Genomic DNA, 24211 nt, shown 5'->3' on the forward strand with positions numbered 1-24211 from the left:
TTTTGGATAGCAGCCATCCTGACTGGCGTGTAATGGTACCTCATTGTGGTTTTGATTTGCATTTCTCTGATAATGAGTGATGTTGAGCATCTTTTCATGTGTTTGTTAGCCATCTGTATGTCTTCTTTGGAGAAATGTCTGTTTAGTTCTTTGGCCCATTTTTTGATTGGGTCATTTATTTTTCTGGAGTTGAGCTGCAGGAGTTGCTTGTATATTTTTGAGATTAATCCCTTGTCTGTTGCTTCGTTTACTATTATTTTCTCCCAATCTGAGGGCTGTCTTTTCACCTTGCTTATAGTTTCCTTTGTTGTGCAAAAGCTTTTAAGTTTCATTAGGTCCCATTTGTTTATTTTTGCTTTTATTTCCAATATTCTGGGAGGTGGGTCATAGAGGATCCTGCTGTGATTTATGTCAGAGAGTGTTTTGCCTATGTTCTCCTCTAGGAGTTTTATAGTTTCTGGTCTTACATTTAGATCTTTAATCCATTTTGAGTTTATTTTTGTGTATGGTGTTAGAAAGTGTTCTAGTTTCATTCTTTTACAAGTGGTTGACCAGTTTTCCCAGCACCACTTGTTAAAGAGGTTGTCTTTTTTCCATTGTATATCCTTGCCTCCTTTGTCAAAGATAAGGTGTCCATAGGTTCGTGGATTTATCTCTGGGCTTTCTATTCTGTTCCATTGATCTATATTTCTGTCTTTGTGCCAGTACCATACTGTCTTGATGACTGTGGCTTTGTAGTAGAGTCTGAAGTCAGGCAGGTTGATTCCTCCAGTTCCATTCTTCTTTCTCAAGATTACTTTGGCTATTCGAGGTTTTTTGTATTTCCATACAAATTGTGAAATTATTTGTTCTAGTTCTGTGAAAAATACCGTTGGTAGCTTGATAGGGATTGCATTGAATCTATAGATTGCTTTGGGTAGAATAGCCATTTTGACAATATTGATTCTTCCAATCCATGAACACGGTATATTTCTCCATCTGTTTGTGTCCTCTTTGATTTCTTTCATCAGTGTTTTATAGTTTTCTATGTATAGGTCTTTTGTTTCTTTAGGTAGATATACTCCTAAGTATTTTATTCTTTTTGTTGCAATGGTGAATGGTATTGTTTCCTTCATTTCTCTTTCTGTTTTCTCATTGTTAGTGTATAGGAATGCAAGGGATTTCTGTGTGTTAATTTTCTAATAATTTACTTTTTAAAAATGAATTAGAGTGGAGTAAAGGCTATTTCTTATTGTCCTTTTTTCAATTCACTTGTCTTCCAAATACTTCCTGGAGTGAGGGAGAGAGGGGAAGCTAGAAATCATGCAGGGGAGTGGAGCATCTTCATGAGCACACGTGATACATGGGAGAGCTGTGGGGCCTGTCTCGGTGGATGATACATGGAGGACCACTGCAGCAGACATGTAGATGTTAACAGAGAAAAATCCAAATTTGCAATGCTCATAATTTAAATAGGTTTCTGATTTCCAGATTGCCCTCTTTCCAAGTTCTTCTATTTTCAAATTCCCCTCTTGCACACTTGTGCAACTTTTGCCATACCTCTGTACTTCTGATTTCCACGGTCTCATGTTTTGTTGGCACATCATCCTCACAACTTTTTGCCATATCTGCATATTATCTATACTATTATTTAGTTTGCATTTTCTGTAAACTGGCTTGCTTTTTACTTACATTAAAAATGATAAACTTTGTATAATTATCATTTTGCTAGATTTCATGTTTTTAATTATACAGTAAAATAAAAGCACAACTATGAAAATAAACATAGTCACATCCACCTAAAATTACCTTATGTACCAACAATGACGGGGAAGCTGAAGGCCTGTGAAAAATCTTGCTGTATAAGGGAGAGATTTCCCATTTTTCTTTTCTTTTTTTAGGGAAAAAAAAAAAAGGAATTCACATTTTCAGCCTTATTCTGTAAAGATCTGATTAGCCTACATTAATTTTCCCCTGTAACCCTGAGCTCAAAGGTTCTGCTTCTAAGTAAGGAGTATTTACCTCTTACATGTGATCAGATGTTGTTGAGGGGTTAGGATATGGGAAATCAGTGCAGCAGGTGGTTAAATAAGGATGGTGCTGCCAGTGCATTAATGAAGGCCACGGGCAACAAAAGAATCTTCAATTATGACTCCACTGTAGCAATTCATGGCTGTGACAAAGAAGGAACAATACTGCACTCTATATCCCTTGCTGGCAAGCAAAGAGATCACATCTTATGAATTTGTTATCCTAATGGACGCAGAATAATTGAAAATGGAACTAAGAAAAATTTAAATATGTGAATTATATATTTATACATAGCCATAAAATTTAGAGTGGAAATAAATTCCATTCTGACTTCAATTTTTTCTTTCCCCACTCATGTCTGTCTTCTTCCACTACTGTGATTTTTGTTTTTATAGTCCAAATTGTAGGTTGAAAAAGGTCCTTACAAACTAATAACTAAAAAAGTCAAGTGAGTCACACACTGGTTTCCAATTCAGTGTTTTGGAAGCTCAAGCACATTTGCAAGCTCCTTACTGCCTTCCCTAAAACCAGAGGAGGAGGGGCTGGTAATTTTAAGTTGTGAAAGGCTCTACAAGTAGACTGTGTGGTTAGTTGAAGGGGGGCTTTCCTGGCAAGGGGAGAGGAAGAGAAAAGGGTCAAGGAAAGGGAGGAGGAAGTGAGATTTCTAAATGCTGGTTCGAGACGGCAGGATGCTGCCCTTAGAGGGATGCACCAGGAAAAACCTGAGGCCAATCTGAGTTCCAGATCAAGTATGAAGGGAGCCATATTGGAATCCCCACAGGATTCTAAAAGTAAATTTCCTCTTAACTCTCTGAATCATACATTCTCAAGCATGCTTGAACTCAAGACAGGAGTTGGCAATGAAATTCATCCACCCACAAGCAAATGAAAACAAAGAGTAAGGAGCTGTGATTAAGCTATACAACTAAATTAGGCAACTGTGGTGGTGTGAATATAGGATAGAAGGTAAAAGTTAAGGTTTATAGTTAACAGCAAGGGTGGGGGCTAGGGGAGAGGAGGGGAGAGATGAGTTTTCAAAGTGCTAATTTATTCACTTTTCATAGCAATGGGTCATAGGATATTACCCAAAGTCTAATAATATATAAAAATCATTATAACTTCAGTTTTTCCTAATTTTTTGACTTCAGAAGAATCTTCTGATAATTAATTTCTTATTTTGAGAAAATAACAAGTTCACCAATCATTTTCATTTCACTTCAGTTCTGTTAAGTTCAAGTTGTTAAATCTCATACTTCTTAAAGATAACACATTATGACACATCTTATTTCCTTTTGATTCCTCTCATTCTGTTACTACAGAAATAAAGAGATATGTAGAATAGCATCTGGCAAATAATAATGATGGCTATTTCTAAGTGACAGTATCCTGAATAGTTCTTATTTACTCTTATTTTTCTAGTTCTTTTAAATGAAAGAAAACCTATGTTCTTTTTATAAAAAACAAAATCATGATTCTTTCAAGGACACAAATGTGTGACTAATGTATTTTGTTTGCCTCCATACTCCAACAAAACAAGCCACAAATTCTTAACTGTATAGGGTGAAATAAAAATCTTGGAAGTGTGATAAAGAACTGATTTAAAAAAACCCCCAAAAACCAAAACAAACAAACAAACAAAAAAGAACTGATTAAGAGTCAGATAATCTTAAAACTGGTGAGATAAACTGATAAAATTTCAGAGAGAGTTAAACAAGGTCCTTGGACAATATTTTCTTGTCTCTATAAAAGCAAATTTATGCCACATATTATTCAAATTAATTCTTCTCAACCTTAATATAAATGTCTCAAATACTCATTCATGTTTTATGTATAGGTCTCCCTTCATTTAAAATTAAGTCTTTGAACATGAGGCCTTAGAGAGACTAAAGTTTTTTTTTTTAATGTGGTCAAAAGTGTTTCCATTGACTTATCCAGCCTTTCATTTAGCTTTCGCTTCCTTTTGTGAGAGTGTGGAGAATCCCTAATGAAGAGCCTGAAAGGCTGGGTGAGCACACCGGCTTCTAGAGTGTTTCTCTGATAATTCATCTGGTCATTAAGATGGCAATACCTGAGGAGGGACCTACAGATTGTCAGAGTGAGTGAAGTCAGTCAGACTGAGAAAGAGGAATTATACAATAGCTACAATTGTGTACACTATATACAATTATAATATTGCTTATAAAAGGAATCTTAAAAAATATGATACAAACAAAATTATTTACAAAACAGAAACAGACTCACAGAGAATGAATTTATGGCTACGAGGGAGGAATGTGGTGTAGAGTGGCGAAGGATAGTTAGGGAGTTTGGGGTTAACATACGCACAGTGCTATATGCGAAATGGATAACCAACAAGGACCCATTGTATAGCATAGGAAACTCTGCTCAGTACTATGTAACAACCTAAATGGGAAAAGGCTTTGAAAAAATAGATGCATGTATAACTGAATCTCTTTGCTATACACCTGAAAGTAATACAGTATTAATCAACTATCAGTTCAGTTCAGTAGCTCAGTCATGCCCGACTCTTTGCGACCCCATGAATTGCAGCACGCCAGGCCTCCCTGTCCATCACAAACTCCCGGAGTTTACTCAAACTCATGTCCATCATACTCCAACATAAAATTAAAAGTTAAAAAAAAAAGATGGTAAGAACTCAGGAAAGCAGAAAATAAATCTCTATCAGTTTTACTTCAATTCAGTCAACTTGGAACTTGCTAGATAGATGGAAATGAGTGTTCCAGCACTTATAAGAAAAATTGCAAAAAAATTTTGAAGCAACAATCCACAACTGGGTAGTGTATTGTGTAAGACTGAGTGTTGAGGTCCACAGACTCCTAGAAGGTCCATGCACCTTGAGGACAGCATTCAAAGCTAGTGCCAGAATAGCAAGGAATCCACCCAAAGAAGGTTAAGAACCACTGCCCACAAATGTTATATATGCTGCTTTTTAATAGTGGGCCTTGAAAATGCTCTTTAGTCCCAAAAGTTCTAAGAGAAGAAGAAGGATAAGGAAGCTGGTTAGACCCAGCTACTCCAAGTCACCCTTCTGCTCCTGGGTTAAGCCATCCCTTTCCCCAGCTCCTGGCGGCACCAGGAGGGTGTAACACACAAGATCTAAATTCAGGATAATAAGTTTCTCAGTGGCCCCCAAAGCTGTCAGACACTGTTAACAGCTGGGACACACAGGTTGACAGGACTTCAGGTCTCCACACCCAGAACACACTGACATCCCCCCCCTGCATAATCTCAGTCCTTGGCAGTAGTCAAAGAATCAAGGTGAATGAGTGAACCTGCTTTGACTGGATACATTACCTACCTGGAGGGTAAGATGTCAGAAATTTGGGAAAGTACAAGCAAATTCAGGGGTGAACGAGAGGAAGGACTCTTGCTTTTCTTTAGAAGTTTCCACTGAGAGGAATAAATTCTGAGCAGCAGAGTGCAACCTTTCGAAATGCTAGGAATTCAATAAATAAGCTACTGGAGTCAATTGAGGGCCACATGACTCTTATTAAAAATGGATTCCATGGGACCCAATCAATTGACCAGATAGCAAAAGGGAAAGGAAGTCTGGGGTGCTGTCTATCATAAATAGTTGTTTTATTAAAAACAAGTTTGCTCAGACTCCCAGCAACATCAAGCCTTTTTGAGCACAGCCTATTATACTCAGAAAAGTAACTTCCACCCACGCATAAATCAGATTCAAACACAAGCCAAGCCACTTTCTCAGAGGCAAACGTTTGCACCTGAGCTCCAGTGACGAGAAGTCCCCTCGCTGGTCAGGACGGGTTGAGCGGCATGTCTGGACAGGACAGGCAGAGCTGTGTGTCACGCAGGGTGGAGCCTGCTCCTATAAAGCCTGGGTTTGGGGAGGGTTGAGTTGGGACAGGAAGCACAGCATTCAAGCAGCGCAGGCTGCCACACTATTGTAGATCTGGAAGTGTTGTAACAAGTCAGCAGGTCCTACTTAAAGGATTATGCATTTTCTCTGACATTCCCTAAAGTTAAGTGTGTTTGATAAGGTGTGACACAGATCATATGTCAGTTTTCTTTACTGTCAAGACTGGAGACGATCTTTCCCTTCCACTAGACTGCCCAGTTGTGTGGGGTCCTGGGAAAGAGAAAATCCTGCAGCTGTCATATTCTCAAAAATAGGAGAGCTGAGGAAGTATATACTAAAATATCTATATATCGAAAAGTATGTATAAATATATATTAAAATATATTTTATTGTACATATAATACATATACAAAAGTATATACTAAAATATATATGAAAGTATACATACAAAAATATACTCTGAGGAAGTAAGGTGAGAAATTTTGGGGAACATTTTCAAATGCCTGGCTCGAATGGTTGGGCAGCCAGGAGTGGTAAAAGGGTATTTTGCAAACTATAAGATAAATAACATAAATGAAACAAAATAGAGTTGATCTCTGATAAGCTGGAAAACAGCAAGATGTTATGATGGAATTTAAGGGTTTGTGGAATGGTGGGGATGACAGAGCCCTAAGCTTGATGGTCTAAACTTAAGCATCAAAAATGCTAAGTTTTGGATTAAGAGAAAGTGACAAAAGCATTAAAAAAGCCAGCTAGTAGGAGGCTGGGTAGCCAGCTGGGACCTTCTTAGTTCAAATATATCACTCTTCTGCTGGCTCACCCTGATGCTGAGCAGGAGGTGGGGAAAACCAACCCAGGAGGCGTTCAGGGACTTGGACAGCTGTCCTTCTTCCAGCCCCCAAACAAAAAGCAAGCTCCGGTTAGCTGCCCGGGGCGCTGGGTAAACAACCAAACGGCTGTGATGCCTTTTGGCTCATGGCTCCTTCAGTCCTCTCAGGCCTTACAGGCAGACCCTTCCAGATTCTTTGCTACAGTGTCTGCTGCCCCCTCTGCACTTACAGAGGGCAAGAGACCCAAGGGAGGGTCCTTGGGTGACACGTCAGATACACGTTCAAACCACGTACATACCTCATCTCCATGCATGTTTGCCACGTACTTGAATTCCGGAATCCCGATTCTGTGTTCCTTTGGAGAGCGTCCCACGACGAGAACCCACAGGTTTCTGCCTTTACGGGGGAGATAAGTACAGAAAAATGAGTAGCCTTTTGAAATGATGAATGAACTCCGGTAGAAGGAGAATAGTGAACAATGATGCTACTTCTCCCACCTGATGAATGTTTCATGACCATCTCAGTTCACGCAACTAACATTTCTGTGCCCGGAATGCTTTTAGTTTACTGCCAGCCAAAATCCTTTCAATCATCAGAAATATTTAACTTCTTATTCTAGAATGTGACTTTTAAAAATTGAAGACTTAGTGGGTTATATAGATCTTATTCTTCCAAAATGTTTAGTAGACATAGTAGGTTACATAGATTTGATTTGTCCAAAATTGTTTTTCCAAAAAGTGTGCTCTGAGTTCCTGGTGCCTTATAGAAGAGATCTTTCTAATTCACACAATAACACAGAAATAATAATTGATAGTTGACTGAGAGGGAGCCAGAACTCTCAGTGCAAGGAATGTGAAAAAAACCAACAGCAAGAAAACATGTAACTCAGAAGGGAGATTGTTTTTACAGTAAATCCTGAGTCTTGTTGTATACAAATGATCATGTAACAAAGCCTCTCAGCAGTGAGTGTCCTTGATGAGTACTGAGTCCTGTCATGTAAGCTGGGAACCACAAACTATGCTGACAATGCCTCAGGGAAAACTTGTAAGTCCTAACTCTGCCAGGGATGGTGAGATTTGGGCAGAGACTAAACTTCATGGAAGATTCACACTGGGCAGATGTTACCATTGCATCTTTGGTTCATATTAACTCAGGTAATCCCTTGTCCTGACCCAGTGAGATAGATTTTTAACCAGACTTTACAAAATGAAAACACTGACCTTCAAAAAATATTAAATAAACTGCTTATGATCATACAGCCAGTAAGAGGCTGTGATTTGAGCCCCAGAACCAAGACCTGAATTCTGGCCTATATGACTTAATTCTAGAGCTCTTAACACTAATGAAAACAGCCTGTCGCTCAAGAAGCTTGGTGTCCTAATCAGCAAAATGCAGAGGTTTCTTTCGATTCTAAAATCACATTCTTTTTTTTAATACACTTTAAAACTAGAGATTTGAGGAGATGTATATTTGATATCTAGCTCCCAGATACAAAGTTCACATATCTGTAATAGCTGAACCTTCCGTGGAATTCAAGAACCCAGGAAAGGAATTTAACAGCAGTCTGTGGGCTAATGTGGAGCCCGTTTCTGCAGAATTTCTAGTGTAGTTCCTTTAATCTGGGGATCCCATAGATGGGGGCATACTCGCTTACCATAAAGAACTCAGGGAGAAGCAGATACTGGACTTGTCTTTTCCATCATTAATTCTTAATTTATTATTATAACAATTGGAGGACAATTCATCTTGACAGGATAATGCTTTAAATTTAGTAATTGCAGAAATTGTCAAAAAAACATCCCCAAAGGGCAGCTTATCTGACTGATGCCACCTGTTCAGTGCAGACAACTCCGGTCATTTATTCACATCCATTTATTTAGTACTGTTATACCCAGGCATTTAACCCTACCGATGGTCATGCTCTGTATACCCAGTGAGTCTCTGATGCAAGCATCACTACACTGGACTGTGACATATATGATCACAGCGTGTGTATAAGGTACCGGTGTGACTGTAGAATAAAGGAAGAAACTTTTCCAAGGAGTGGGATCACATAAAACTTCACAGACGCAGGGTTTTAGAGCTGACTTCTGACCAGGGTTCTGAAGACTGACTCCAAGTTAGCCGTGTGGACAAGCATCAGTACAGTCCATTTGGTGGTTTCCCACTAGAACCACTTTATTAACCAGAATCTTTGATTCCCCCATATTACCAATTCTCAGATCACCTAGGGCTTCAAATTCAGCATGTTACCATTTTTCATGTGAAGTAAATAAGAGCTTTTTTCTGAGCTTTTTTCTATTAAACTTGGCTCTTTAGGTTTCCTTCGGGGGGATTCTTTTCTGTAGCTATTAATGCTTTCAAGGCTAGAATAACCACAGATTTGCACAGAATATGGTCTGGTCCCCTCACAAGCAGGGAAAAAAATTCAGTATCATCTTGACATTGTTGTTGTTTAGTTGCTAAGTTGTGTCCAGCTCTTGCTACCCCGTGGACTATAACCCACCAGGCTTCTCTGTCCGTGGGATTTCCCAGGCAAGAATACTGGAGTGGGTTTCCATTTCCTTCTCTAAGGCATCTTTCTGACCCAAGGATCAAACCCATGTTTCCTGCATTGGCAGGCGGGTTCTCTACCATTGAACCACCAGGGAAGCCCATCACCCTGACATAATGTTTCTCAATTGTTTTCTAACTCTGCATTTGCAAAGCTGACCTGTAATATGAAGTAGAGTGTAAGACAAGAAAAACCTGACTTGACATAGGTATTCAATATTATTTGAGGGCTTCCCTGGTGGTCCAGAGGTTAAGAATCTGCCTTGCAACGCAGAGAACACCGGCTTGATCCCTGGTTTGGGAAGATTCCACATGCTGCTGAGCTTACTAAGCACGTAGCGCCACAACTACTAAGCCTGCACCCTAGAACCTATGTGCCCAAATTACTGAAGGCCACTCACCCTAGAGCTGGTGCTCCGCAACAAGAGAAAGCCACATGCAGTGACAAAGGCCCAGCACAGCCAAAAAAACATGTGTGTCTCTGTGTGTGTGTGTGTATAATTTGGTCCAAGGAAGTAGGGAAATCAAACCAGTAAAATCTAAATGAAGAAATATTGGTAGTAACTCAATCTCAATTTTAGCATGAATGGCTCCTAAGTGAACAGCAAAATGAGAAACTTACCTTGAATAACCCTCCATGGCGCCAAGCCTGGGGATGAAAACCAGCCCAAAAACCTGAAGATATTCACCCAATGCTTTTGGAAAGCTAAGCCTCTTGAAAGTTTTTAACCAGCCTCTCCAATGAATACTGGTTATCTCTGGCTTAGACTAAATGCACAAAGGACAAACTATTGACTTTTCACAGCTTGATTGCCAAGGTGAGGCTAATTTAAACAAGATTTTTTTTTTTCTATCAAGGTTGGACAGGCTGTCTTTATCCCTCCAAGTTCCTGCTTTGAACTTTGAGCACCTACTTTGAACTTTGAACTCTTGAGCACCAGGTGTGCTCAAGAGTTCTGAAATGCTCAGCCACTTTCTCTTCGCTACAAAGTAAAGAAAACCTGGATTCCAAAATTGTCAGTATCTATGTCCAGGAATCCTCTGGGGGCTTGACTCCAAGCCCAGGGATGGGACATGGTGTCCAACTGGGCACCCAACTGAGTTTGCTTGTAGGACCAGAAAAGCGTTACCATTCAAAAGGCTTCACAAAGATCCACAAGGCAAGGAAACAGAACACTCTAGGCATTCAGGAGAAAGGAGGAGGAGAAGCTTGAAAAACAAAGTACAGTATCAACAGGGAGAAATTGAGGGAGTGTCATTCCCTCATCAGAATCACTGGACCCTTGGAAAAGTGCCAATCCCTGAGCCCTGTCTCGTAAATCATACTCAAAGGGGAGGGTCCCCAACCTGCACTTAACAGGCTCTTTTGGTGATTCTGAGGCCCATTAAAAGTTTGAAAGCTGCTCAGATGGAGGCAGTGAATGTCCAGATAGATTTGGGAGGTAAAATCATCTCATTTTACATACAATCATGAACATGTTTCTTTATTAACAAATATACTTTGACTACACCTTTTTAAATGACTGTTTGATATTTTCTTACACAAATGCAGTATCATTCATTCAACAATGCTCCATGGTTACGTGTCCAACTATAAGTAATTTATGTAAATTACAGCATGTCCACTTAAATTATGTACAGAATTTTTATTTTTTTTAAATTAATTAATTAATTTATTTTACTTTACAACATTATATTGGTTTTGCCATACTTTGACCTGAATCCGCCAAGGGTGTACATGTGTCCCCATCCTGAAACCCCCTCCCACCTCCCTCCCCATCCCTTCCCTCTGGGTCATCCCAGTGCACCAGCCCCGAGCACTTGTCTCATGCATCCAACCTGGACTGGCGATTCGTTTCACATATGATAATTTACAAGTTTCAATGCTATTCTCCCATATCATCCTGCCCTCGCCCTCTACCACAGAGTCCAAAAGACTGTTCAATACATCTGTGTCTCTCTTGCTGTCTCACATACAGGATTATCGTTACCATCTTTCTAAATTCCATATATATGTGTTAGTATACTGTAATGTTCTTTATCTTTCTGGCTTACTTCACTCTGTATAATGGGCTCCAGTTTCATCCATCTCATTAGAACTCATTAGAATTCTTTTTAACGGCTGAGTAATATTCCATTGTGTATATGTACCACAGCTTCCTTATCCATTTGTCTGCTGATGGGCATCTAGGTTGCTTCCATGTCCTGGCTATTATAAACAGTGCTGCGATGAACATTGGGGTGCACGTGTCTCTTTCAGTTCTGGTTTCCTCGGTGTGTGTGCCCAGCAGTGGGATTGCTGGGTCAGATGGCAGTTCTATTTCCAGTTTTTTAAGGAATCTCCACACTGTTCTCCACAGTGGCTGTGTACAGAATTTTTAATGTAAAATATTTCACCATGGTAAAGAAATCAAAGTACAAAATTATATAATTACAACTATGTAAAACAGACTACTCACTAACAAAATACCATGGAATGAAACAGCTCCAAAGCATATAAAACCTTAAATGAAATAATTGATGAGTCCCTATAAGAATTGAAAATAGCACACTGTCAGTAAAAATGGGCTAAGTGATAGGGCTATAAAACCAAGACTTTGTTTTCACTTTTCCATCTTTCTAGTTTTTAAAAATGAAACACTAAATCTTATTGTTTATTAAGTTCAGATACTGTGTGCTGAGCTTTATAATACCTGATCTTTACACTTTATAATACTTGATCTTTACAACACCTCTGTGTGGTGGGTGATACCCACAATTCATTGATAAAAGTGGCAGAACCAGGATTCAAACCCAGGTCTGTCTGATTCCAGACCCTAGGCTCTTCAGCAAGTAATAGGTAGGTCAGGGCCAATCCCACTCTGGGGTGATAGTTCCCCAGCAGTTCTTTCAGCATCACACTGCCATAATTTGTCCCTGGAACAAGTTCCAGGCTGCTACCTGTCTATGACCATTGAGCCATAGCAAGACACCTGAACTGAGGGCTACCCTAGAGGGATGGTCCATACTAGGTGTTGATATAACGACCCCATTAGACTCTCTCTACTCCGAGTGTGTCTCTACTCTCTGGACACACACCCAGTGAGAAGTAGAATCCCTGTGTGGGTGGCCTGGTCCCAGGAGCAGACAGACCTGCAGTGATGACAAGGCTGGTGATATGCAAGGTCCAACCCATGAGGCACCAGCCTCCAGGGTGATGGATCAGTTGTTTCCCAGACTAGCATATTTCTCTTTGTGTCCTTACAATTACCCTTTGACCTAAGTCAAAGCTTGGGGGACCTTGCTTGATGCATGAGTTTGCGTCTTCATACATAAGTGGGACCAACAGCTCTATTGGCAAGACTGATGTAAAGCTGGCGAGTTCCTCCCGTCTTCCCTAAAAAAGAAGCCAACGCTCCAACACCAAACCTTCAGTCTCACTTATCCTCATTCCCATGACCACACAGACAAAGCCTGGCATCAAATAACGTCCCAGAGGAGCTGAAAAATAGCACATAACTTCAGTCGGGTTAAACACGCAATCTCCGTGACCTCAGGCCTGGAAGTGGAAGAGGAAGTTCCTGCTAAGTGGCTTATGACAACAACACAAACAACTGCAAACAAAACAGGGAGAAAGTCTCCAGAATGGCTATGTTTGCACGGTAGTATGACTCACAGTTCAGAGCACTTTATATGTGCTCACTTAGCCCTGACAACCATAAGCAGTGGGTACAAAGATTATCCTTTCACACAGGTGGAGGTGCCATCCTAGGGAAGCTCATAGGGCCATGGTTCTCACGTGTGGTCCCAAGACCAGTATCATCAAGTCCTCTGGGAGCTTGTTAGAAATGCACGTTCTCAGACTCCACCCCTAAGTACTGTGTCAGAGACCCTGGGGGTGAGGGCCTGCAGTCCGTGTCTTAACGAGCTCCCCAGGGCATCCTCATGCACGCTAAAGTCTGAGAACCACAGATGCAGAGAACGGACTTGCGGACACGGTGAAAGTCTGAGAACCAGAGACACAGAGATGAGACTTGTGGACATGGTGGGGGACAGAGGGTAGGACGTAACTGAGAAAGTAGCATTGACGTGTTTACATTATCATGTGTAAAACAGCGAGTGGGAAGCTGCTATATGACATAGGGAGCCCAGCCTGGCAGTCCATAACAACCTAGAGGGGTGGGGTGGGAGACGGGAGGGAGGAGACATACATATAATTATGGCTGATTGGCATTGTGTTGGTTTCTGCCCTACAACAACATTGTAAAGCAATTATCCTTCAATGAAAAATACACATAAAGTTTGAGAACCACAGTAACAAAGGATGGAGCTGGATAGCCTATTCAGAGCCTGCTCTGGTCTTAACCATTATGCTGCACTGTTCCAGTTGCCTAAGGTACAGAAAAGATCAAAGAAACGTAAACCTGTGCCCATAAATTGCCATGTGCCATTTCTGATGTTGAGATTTTTCTTTCTCCCCTCTGGAGAACTGGAAATGGGACAAGGAGGTTTTGAGGACCCTATGAGGATGGTCTGAGAAGTTAGAGCTATCATCTCCTTCCTTTGGGATGCAAATCTCAGACTGGTCTGCAAACTAGTGTACCACCAGCTTGTTCCCAGACTGCTCTCTATTCAAGGATTACTGGCAAGCCTCAGTGGCTCTGCCCCAAAGCTGTGGAATCTGGGGACAGCTCTACTTCGGAGATTTGTCTGCTAAGCTGACTAGGCTGAAAAAGTCGGGTAGGTGGGGTAGCAATAGGAGGAAGGACATGGACGAAACTCATCTGTTCTACTCAGACCTTTTCTGGGACAAAAAAAAAATTCACACACACACTCTCCCAACATGGCAAATGGCCCAGCAGTCACTGGGGCTTCTGCATTGAGTTGAGAAGTCTGGGCAGCCCATGTGAATGCCCAGTCTGTCTGATTCTGTACATGCAAAGCTGTGAACCCATCCTTGGTAAGATGCAATGATTCCAATCCCCAGTCAGCCATATGACCTCATGGAGCTTTAATGCCATTTACTGTGTAACGTCGGAATTCCTGACATTGCTTCTGAAAGGAGGAACTTGTCAAGAAGGGGTTCAGTGGTGCAGAAAGAAACCGGGCGACCTAGAGGTCCTTCTGTTACTGTGACAAGAGCAAGTGCCCTACTCTGCATGGAAGCAGCCATGGGACTGACGGGGCTGCCTCTTGCCTCTGGTAGCTCTAAATTCTAGCCGAGACCCCGAGTTTTGGTCCCTTTTCCTCCCATGACATCAAAGTACAATCCAAGCCCCTCAGCATGGCAAGCGGCCTCTCATGGATTGTGGCCTTGCTGCCTCTAGCCTCCTACCACAATTCCTCATACCAGGCACTCTTAATTTAATCATGTGTGATTCTAATGGGAGCTATCATCAGCCTTGATGCCTGTAAATGTACGCTCTTGCTCCCGCATGGATAGTCCTCTATCTATCTGATCAAAGTGGCCGGCTTCCTCTTGGCTTTCCAAGGCTCAACCAAAAGACTCCTCCCATCCATCACCTTTCTTACCCTTCTTCCTTGATCCTATATTTTACCAGCCTGAGTTGCTCTCCCTTTTGAACATCTCCCACATGCTTCTGCAACCCCTCTCCTAACACTAAAACCACAGGTTTTCCCGCAGGCAACGGACTGTGCATCTCTGTGCTGGCAGTAGCTAGTGTCATGCCTGGCACAGATATAGTAGGTGGCCCATAAATGCTTGCTAAATGAATGGATGGCTGGAAAAATGATCAAATAAAGAAGTTCAGTTGGAGCCAGGGTCCAGGACTGAAGAAAAGGCTTATAGCTAGTCTACAGAGAACTATCTGGTGTGGGCTCTGAAAATGTTCCAAATTTCTAGATCAATCCCAGGGTTTTCAGACCTTCTTGGGGATATTTCCATACAAGAGACTGCTGAGATCCAAACAAAATATCTGGCTTCCGGTTAGACTCATCCGTCATCATGGGGAGATGGGATTTCATTTGCTTACTTATTTGTCCCCGTGGCACTAATGCCGTGAAATGACACCTGAGAAATGGAGATGTTAGTTTCACGTTATTGCTTCCTGAACAGGTCAGTAGGGAAGTTTGGGGGTTTCAATTTCTAAATCAGAAATTCTTCTGATTGCTTGGGGACATTATCTTTTTCAATTGAAACAAGAAAAGGAATAAACCTGAAGATGTAATGAATTGGAAAGCATTTTCCTTTCTTCCTCTTTTTTTTAAAATTTCAAGACTAGTCACGATTCCCAGAGAAGCAGAGTGCTTATCTCATTAATCACCAACCATCAACCCAAACAAGAAGATGGGAGGAAATTCCTCTGCCTTCCTCCTCTTCCAACTCTACCTTCTCTATTCCTCCCACTCTATTCCCAGGTCAGAAGCTGATAAATCTGTTCCACTTCCTCTAAAAATTTTTAATTTTTAAGCTATAAAATTAAGAGAATTTTTTTAAATTAACTTTTAAAAGCTAGCCATAATTCTCATGTCCCAGCCGTCCTAATTTTTTTATGTTCCCTTCTAGTCTTTTTTTCATAGAGACACAGGAAACTTGTTTTAAATCCCCAAAGTGAAAATCTCTAGAGGCCTCATACTATAAAAAGCTGCGAGCTTCCGCTTTTGGTCCCTTAGGGGAGAGGTCAGACAAAATCAGATCTTCGTTTTGAAGAAAGGCTTGGTTTTAACAGTCAAATTAAATATCATCTTAAAGTACAAACAAGTACTTGAGATTTTTTAAAAATGCTATTTTAAAAGGTCAATCATTATAGCTAGCACTATGTTTATTGTCCATTGGTGGGTTCTCTTTTAAGGTTTTCCAGGGGAATTCTGGTTCAGTGTTAGTGTTTTGGTTCTTTCTTCCCAGTTGGTGGTTTTACTTCTTATACATTCCTGTAGGTGTCACACAGCTGTATGTTACAATGAGGTCCGTTCAGATCCATTTGAGCCCTTCTTCCATGCCCCCTCCCTCAAACCCCAGTTTGTTGGAGGCCTGCTTGTCCTAATTGCCTGTTTTTTGCTACCATAAGAACTCATCCTTCAGTGGCAGGGAATAATGGCAATTTCTTTACTAGTTTTCTCATAAGCTGCTTAGAAGAACAAAGACCTTTTCTCTCAGTCATCCTACTTGGTGAGTTTGTATTTAAAAGGCTTTCATTTGAAAGTAAAGGAAGCCAGGGTTCAGACAGAAATATGCTGAACTTCTGACAGTGGGAGAGGCTCCGAAGTTGCCAAAATGAAGTTCCTTTAAGGTCTAAACTTGACCTAGAAGTAGGACCATTGGTGCTTTTGTGGGATTAACAGAAGTAGATTTCTCACTGCTTTTACCATTCTGAGATTTAAGTTCACAGTTGGGTCAATAATTTAGTAAGTACATCTAAACCAGAATTTCAACAGAACATATGCCTCCAAATAGCATCTGAGAGTTCTTGAAAGATATGCAATGTCCCTCTAGTGACACCTTTTGTAACGATGCCTTGTGCAGGTTTTAGAATCAAATTGCCAGGGTTAAAACCCCCAGCTTTGCCACTTACTACCCATAGGGTATTGGGTTAATTGCTTAATCTTGCTGAGTGGATTTAGTTTTTATGGTATAGGATTGATGGTACCTATACCTCATGGGATTTCTATCTCATCTAATCCTCACAAACTTTATAAACAGTGCCAGAAACATGATGAGCACATGTTTGTTTGAGGGCCTTGAGTTGAATTGATGGGTGATACTATAGGCCCTTTGAACTTCCCTGGTGCTCAGTCAGTAAAGAATCCACCTGCAATGCAGGAGTCCTGGGTTCCATCCCTGAGTCGGGAACATCTCCCGGAGAAGGAAATGGCAACCTACTCCAGGATTCTTGCCTGTAGGATCCCATGGGCAGAGGAGCCTGGTGGGCTACAGTCCACGGGGTTGCAAAGACTCACACACGGCTTAGTGACTACACCACCACCACCACTATAGGCCCTAGGAGATGATGCAGCATCAGAGCAATTAAAGAAAAATTTCAACTGTAGACAGTATCCCTAACATATGGACAGAACCAATCATCCCCCAAAAATGTGTCTTTCAGAAAATGTGCAGATCAGTTCAAGTAGGCCAAAATCAGCTACAGTTTTTAAAAAAAAAATTGAAGTGTGGATTCACAGAATGAACAGGCTGTCTTGAGAAAACATGTCCCTCAAAATCGATGGTGACAGCATGAAAACTGTCTCGAACGTTCATACCACCAGACATCAGGTGGATTTACTTAAGCCCAAGAACTGAACCTCATTCAGAACTCCCAGAGCAAAATGCCGGAGGCTGGTGCCGAGCCTGGAAGCAGCACGGCCACAGGGAGGGGGAGGAAGCAGGTTGCCTTGGCCAGCGGTGCTGAACCATAAATGCATCCTTCACAATGCGTTCTTATGTGGTCTGTTGCCAAAGTGATTGAAGCCATCACTCAGATTTTAATAGTCTCCAGGAGACGGAGGCTGGAAATCATGTTAAGATTCCCAGTCTGGTCCTGCCAGGGAGAGATGCCAACTCATCCCTGTAGGCGGGCAACCCCAGTGCTCGTCGATACAGAACTGGTTCATTAGGAATCAGTCAATGACAAAAAACTGGTCCAATGGGAGATGGTCAATGTCAACAAAAGGTGGGGGGACTGCCCCGGATTACAAGACTAAAGAGATAGAGCACTATAGGCAGTGTGTTTCCAATTTCTGATTGGATTCTAAGGGAAAAAAATGATATGAGGCATTTTTGGAGCCGTTGGAGAACTTTGAAAATGGACTATATTGTTTATTGAGTAATTATTTTCGTCATTCAATAATGGTGTGCTGTGGTTAGGAAGAAGTCATATTTAGATGATGTATGCTTAGATGTTTGTAAGTAAGCATACTATTTACCATTTCTAATAGTTCACTGAAACCCATAGATAGAGCTCATGAGAGAGAGAGAGCAAATGTAGCAAAATATTAATAGCTGGTGGATATAAAAATGAAAACTGAATATTTAATTTTTTTGCAATCTTTCTATAGGTTTGAAACATTTCAAAATAAAAGCTGCAGGGGACAGGATTTGTAAAAGATAATGGTAAAAAAAAAAATCATAGCCTGATTCACTGGTTTCCATAGTTTGCAAAGTGAGATGCAGGGTCAGAAGAGGTCAGTTATTCACCTGAAAGGTGAAGTCATGGTTGGGGGTAGGTAGGGGATGGAGGCCCCAAGGTGAGAAATTTACAGGTTCCCTCTTCCTGATGAAAACACAAAACTATACTAGAAAGGGAGTTAAGAAGTTACTATGCAAACTATCCAAAACCAAGACGCAATAGCTTATTTTTAAAAAAATTTATTTGGCTGTACTGGGTCTTTGTTGCAGCATGCAAACTCTTAGTTGTGACTTGTGGAATCTAGTTCCCAGACCGGGGATCAAACTTGGACCCCTGCATTGTGAGCTCAGAGTCTTAGCCACTGGACTACGAGGGAAGAGCCCACAATAGCTTATTAGATCTCCATATATATTGAGAAAGAAAAATCATCTCGATGCAAACATGAATGTTAACAAAAGGACGTTCTTAAATTTCTATTACAACCAGAAAAAAATTAAAGAAGTATTTTTAAATCACATGATTTATGTATTCATTGAGTTTTCTGGTCACCAAGTCATTAACTTAGCAAAGGTCAAGTGATTAACATAGAATAAGAAGCTTGGATGGTGGGCAGCATTAATCGTGAGTTTCATGTCTTCCTCAGGATTGGGCTTTGGATCAGGGAGAAAAAGATGTAGACAGCTGGAACTTTTCTCTCGCCTGAATTCGGTCACAGTCCTGTTCGGGCTTTGGGTAGAACAGAGCAGTAAGACCGCTACAACTGAGGACGCAGAGGGGAGGCAGAGACAGGCCCTGGCTGCTGAGAAGGCAAGGATGAGAAAGCCTGTGAATGTCAACTTGGAAAGTTTCTGGCTTTTAAGGGTCCTTTCATTTATCCTTCGACAAAATCACAGCATAAATTTGTTGTCAACAAACTTAAGAAGCTACATGATAATCATTCAACCTCTTTCAAAAGAGTGGTGAGTATGAGATTTATTTACATTTTTTTTTTCCCCTATCTTTTGGCTATGCTGCATGGTATGTGGGATCTTAGTTCTCCAACCAAGGATTGAACCTATGCCCCCTGCATTGGCAGCATGGAGTCTTAACCATTAGACAACCAGGCAAGTCCCTGTTTCTGTTTCTTTTTGATATAGCCAAGAAGAATATGAGCACATTTAACATTATAGTTCTACATCATTTAAGCCATAAACTGGTGCTGATTAACTTCTGTAACAAAGCAGCGTGTTAAATTCATTGCAAACTCAATACAAATATAAATATTTACTTCCAAACAAAACCACAAGAATCACTGCTTTGGCATTAACATCTTTGCAACACCCAACCTTCAGAAATTATCAATGGATTTCTCAAGCTTACAAGAGTCAGCAATGATGCTTTCAGCAGACCCATCAACAATTGTCACTCACTGAGGGGCATTATAAGGTGAGCTGCTTTAGTAGGAATTTCTATTGATTTGGGGCTTTTCTAGTCTTGCACTGAGAATTTGATTATTAGAGTTACAGAGGGGGTAGCATATTTAAATGATGTCATAATCAAGGAATCCGAGGAAGAATTCAAAGATTTCAGGAAACCATATCTGCTTAAAATCCTGATATTTTAATAATTTCTAAAGTGTTTTACATACTTTCACATGTCATCTTATCACTTAATCCTCAACAAAAACCCCATGAGATAGGTAAGGCAAGTAGTATGCTCATTTTACAGTTGAGAGAATATGCTCTGACGGCTTGGAGTCAAACTGACTTTTGTTTTACTCTAAGGCTAATATTTGTTCCACACTGCTCCTCCAACATAAAGTAGAACTTCCTCTGTTACCATTTTAGATGCAATAGTTGTTTCTCTTTCTTGGGACAAAGACCTTGAGGCATCTAACTCCTGAATCCATGAGGCATCTGACTCCCAAAATAAACCTACAGCTTCATCTCCCACATCGCTCTCCCCTCCCAACAAGAGCAATTCTCAATTAGTCACTTCTCCAATAATGGCATTAGACTCATTAATTAAGAAGCTTTGGGAATGTAACGTGCTTTCGTGTCTGGAAGAGGTTTTGAGACCCTTCTTACCATTCAAAGTCAACATTATCTGCAAAGTAGACCTATGTCCACATGGACAAAGAAATGAGGATTTATTTTGGAAGTTGCTAAGCTTCCCAACTGTTTCTCTGGCTGTGCATGTACAACTGACTGATCATAAATCTTAAGCTGAAGATCATAGCTTTAACAATGCCATCTTGTACCTATAGCTGCAGCTTTGGCTCAATATGTCCAAGGGAACAACACCGTATGTTTAGGCCCTGAGCTGTCTGCCGGAGCAGACCCAAGATTACATGGATCACTGCCACTGAACACTTCAAGGTTAGAAAATCTCCCAGAGCCAACTTCTCTGCTTCAGACTGTATAATCAGCTTGCATCTCAGGTCAGCTTCTACCTTAAAATGTGGGTTGAGCAATGCCCATTTCCAAAGAAGCATGAGGAAATGCAGCTTTTAATCAGCCACCAAAGTTTACTCACCCACTAAAGGACATCTTATCTTGATCTTTGTTAGTTTATACGTATTTAATGAACAATTGTGCCCTTCCAATTTCACAATGATATGAGGCGTCTTGCTCACATAGCACGTGGCTCACTGGTAAACTATTCTCAAGAGAGAGTGGGCCAGATGCCATGTCCAAAAGCTGTGATCAATCACATAAGTGTATGATGCACGTCCGGTCTCTTGAAAGGCACCCTCTTTTTCAGGGGCTGTGACACAAGAATCTTAGTGAAAAGTCCCAATAGCTGTAAGGAGCCATTCCAGAAATCCCTTTTTTGACGCTATTAGACACATTCCTACAACGGGTCAGTGTGGCCCTGGTGCGTCCACATCTCCTAGGGCAGGGACACGGTGGCTGGTCTTCATCCCCTCTGACAATGTGCCTCTGTTTACTTCAGTGGAGTCTGACACATTTGGAGACAGGGCCCTTATTCAAGCTGTCACCTAACTCACTTCAGTACTCTCAGTCAAATAACTGGGCTGTACAGATGAGGCAGATTCTTAAGAAAGGATGGGCCAAAAGATGTGCCAGGGTTTCTCACTGCTCAATAAGCCAGCACGCTGGGCTACAGGATTACTAATAGGGCAACACCTTGAGACGTGCCCAACCATCCCTCAGAATCAGGTGCACTCCTGAAGGCCAGTGATTTCATGCTCTTCAAACGGCCCTCCCCACATAACCCACATGTAAGTGGGCATGAAATGGTATGACAGAGGCCCACAGGGGAAGCTCGGCAGAACCATGGCACGTGCATTTGGATAGAAGGGGAAGAAGAGGTAGTGGAGGATGTGAATGGTGAAAGTTGTGCACTTCTATCTAATGGAGATAAACTTGAGTAGAAAGAGCCAGGCTTGGAGTTTACCCTCTTTCCATTAACATGAGGGAGGGTTTTTAGATACCTCTCATGCCAGCATGAAAGGGATTCAGAGAAACCTTGTTGTGGGCATTTTATACAGTGTTTCTGCATTTTTGTGACTCTAAAGTCATTAAGATACATCTCTATCTACCCTATATCCTACAGTGTAAGTTCAACCTTTCTCAAAAAAATTTTTTTTTTTGCCAATGCCTTGCAGCATGCAAGATTTTTAGTTCCCCAACCAGGGACCAAACCTGTGCCCCTGCAGTGGAAGTACAGAGTGTTAGTTACTGGATCACCAGGGAGGTCCCATGAATAATTCTTTTGCTCATCTTGCACAGTCTTGTTGCTGGCCAGGGTTAAATAGGTCAAGAGCAGAGTAGGTCGGTAGCATCACTGTGTTTCTTATGAGCAGGTCTCTGGGCTTCCTGCAGCAGTGTTATCTAGGGTATTTGTTAAAACTGCAAACTTGTGGGCCCCATCCAGAATGGGAACCTCTAGATATGAGTTCAGGAGTTTGCATTTTTCCTAATTCCTCAGCTGACTATAATATACACCATTAAAAAAAAAACAACCACCACCACCTCTTCAGTAAAATACAGTATACATAGAGGAAACTATACATTTTACAGCTCACTGGGGATTTTATAAACTGAGCACACAGATGTTCAGCCAGCATGTAGAAGCACACTCGTGCTTACTTCCAGGCACTATCCATTTCCAACTGTGGATTTACTCATATTGTTGTATGTACATGTAACTCCTTCTCAGGGCTGTGTAGTATCCCATCCTATGATGCAAACCACATTGAGAACATTTCCTTCAGAATGCAGCACACCAGCCCAGCATGGATGCCCCACAGAGCAGGTGTGTGTTCTTGGAGCCAGACCACATGGGTCCAGACTGCAATTCTGCGACTTCCTATGTGAAGCTGGGCCCCTCCTTAGCTCTATTTTCTCATATGTAAGATAAGGCCTATTTCTGTATCTCATGGGGTTGTTATGAGGGGTAAGTGAGCTAATATTTGAAAAGCACTTAAACAGAACCTGGCACATAGCAATCAACATACATGTTTGATAAATGGATTGGTATTTTTAAACTCATCAGTGTAACACAGACACTAAAGGATCATATGGATCTAATGCCAAAGGAAGAAGGGTACCAAAGTGGCTTTGCGTGGCTTAGCCCAGACCAGATCACACTCCACCCCTCCCCCCGTTTAAAGAATTACCTACCTGAATTTTGTTCATTGGTTACCCTATTTCTGCCACTTTTGCTTTCTTATATCTAAGAGAGTGTTAATCAATATACCACTTTTACTAACCTCTGGCAGTCAGAACTAATGGGAATGAAGTGAATCATTCATGTAGTGTTGGATTATTTTTAAATAGGATATTAACCCAAACTCATTTTTGTCCCAGATGATGAATTAACAAATTCTATTATATTACTACAGAAACACCAAAGAATCCAGTCTCTGATTCACTCTGGCTTGTTTTCTCCTTCTTGGATTCTGAAGTTGACATAGTGTTTATTTGAGATGACTCATGTATTTCCTGAGTTGTTGTAGCTCCCAGGACACAAGGTCAGCCAGAGCTCTTCTTTCTGTCCATATCTAGATTCATTATGACCCAAATCCACTCCACAGGCCACAGCCCTCTTTTCCCATCACTTTACCTTTCCTCCTCTGGAATCCACTTGTAAGTATGTTTTCAAAATCATCATTACTCTTTCTGCTTACAAAAATCATGCATACTTTTAAAAAAAATTTAACATTTAAAAATATATACTGTAGGATGTGAAATCCATCCATACACCACTCCATTCACCAAAATAGATTCCAGATGGACTCAGGTGCTAAATGTAAAAACTAAAATTACAAAGTACTAGGAAAAGTATAGAATACATTTATGACCTTGGGGGTAAAGATGGCCTTTTAAAATGAGACATAAAACATAAAAGCATAAAGAAAAAGATTGATGAATATGACTTCATAAAAATGTAAAACTTCTATAAGGCAAATGATGTTGAAAATAACGTTTAAAGACAAGCCACAGAATGGGTGAAAATATTTGCCACACATATAACAAAGACTATCCTAAATACCTAAGAAGGCCTACAGAAAAATAGGCAATAGGCATGAGAAAATAAAAATGGCCAATAAACTTTGAATGTAAATTCCATAGGAGCAGGAATTTGTTCACTGCTGTCTCCAGCATCTAGAGCAGTACCCTGATGTTTATTTAATGTGAAGTAAAATGTGAAAACACGCTCCTTTTAAGTTTCAATCATGAAAACACAATTTTAAATGGAGACATATTTTACCCACTGGATTGGAAAAAAATTTCAGTGTTGGTTAGGAGGTGGGGAAATGTACACACGTGTGTGGTGCTGGAAGTGTAAATATGCATTCTTGTTGTTTAGTCGTTAAGTCACGTCCAACTCTTTTTGCAACCCCATGACTGCAGTCCACCAGGTTCCTCTGTCCATGGGATTTTCCAGGCAAGACTACTGGACTAGGT

The 24211-nt window shown here is 40.9% G+C and overlaps 1 protein-coding gene across 2 annotated transcripts in view; it reads right to left on the reverse strand.

The window, feature by feature from the left end:
- The window catches only part of CPM (carboxypeptidase M), a 71981-nt gene that overhangs the window by 25013 nt on the left and 22757 nt on the right, over positions 1-24211 (reverse strand). Inside the window, exons 1-2 of one of the 2 annotated variants that reach the window (XM_043446596.1) lie at positions 9857-10056; positions 6980-7077 (exon numbers count right to left, since the gene is read on the reverse strand). In XM_043446596.1, coding sequence (XP_043302531.1) covers positions 6980-6994 — 15 coding nt within the window. In that variant the 5' untranslated portion in view covers positions 6995-7077; positions 9857-10056. Of the gene's footprint in view, positions 1-6979; positions 7078-9856; positions 10057-24211 lie in introns of those variants that run through there. The other variant, XM_043446595.1, reaches the window with a different exon arrangement.

This window comes from Cervus canadensis, chromosome 25 (genome assembly GCF_019320065.1).
Source record: "Cervus canadensis isolate Bull #8, Minnesota chromosome 25, ASM1932006v1, whole genome shotgun sequence".
In the NCBI taxonomy this organism is placed as follows: Eukaryota; Metazoa; Chordata; class Mammalia; order Artiodactyla; family Cervidae; genus Cervus; species Cervus canadensis.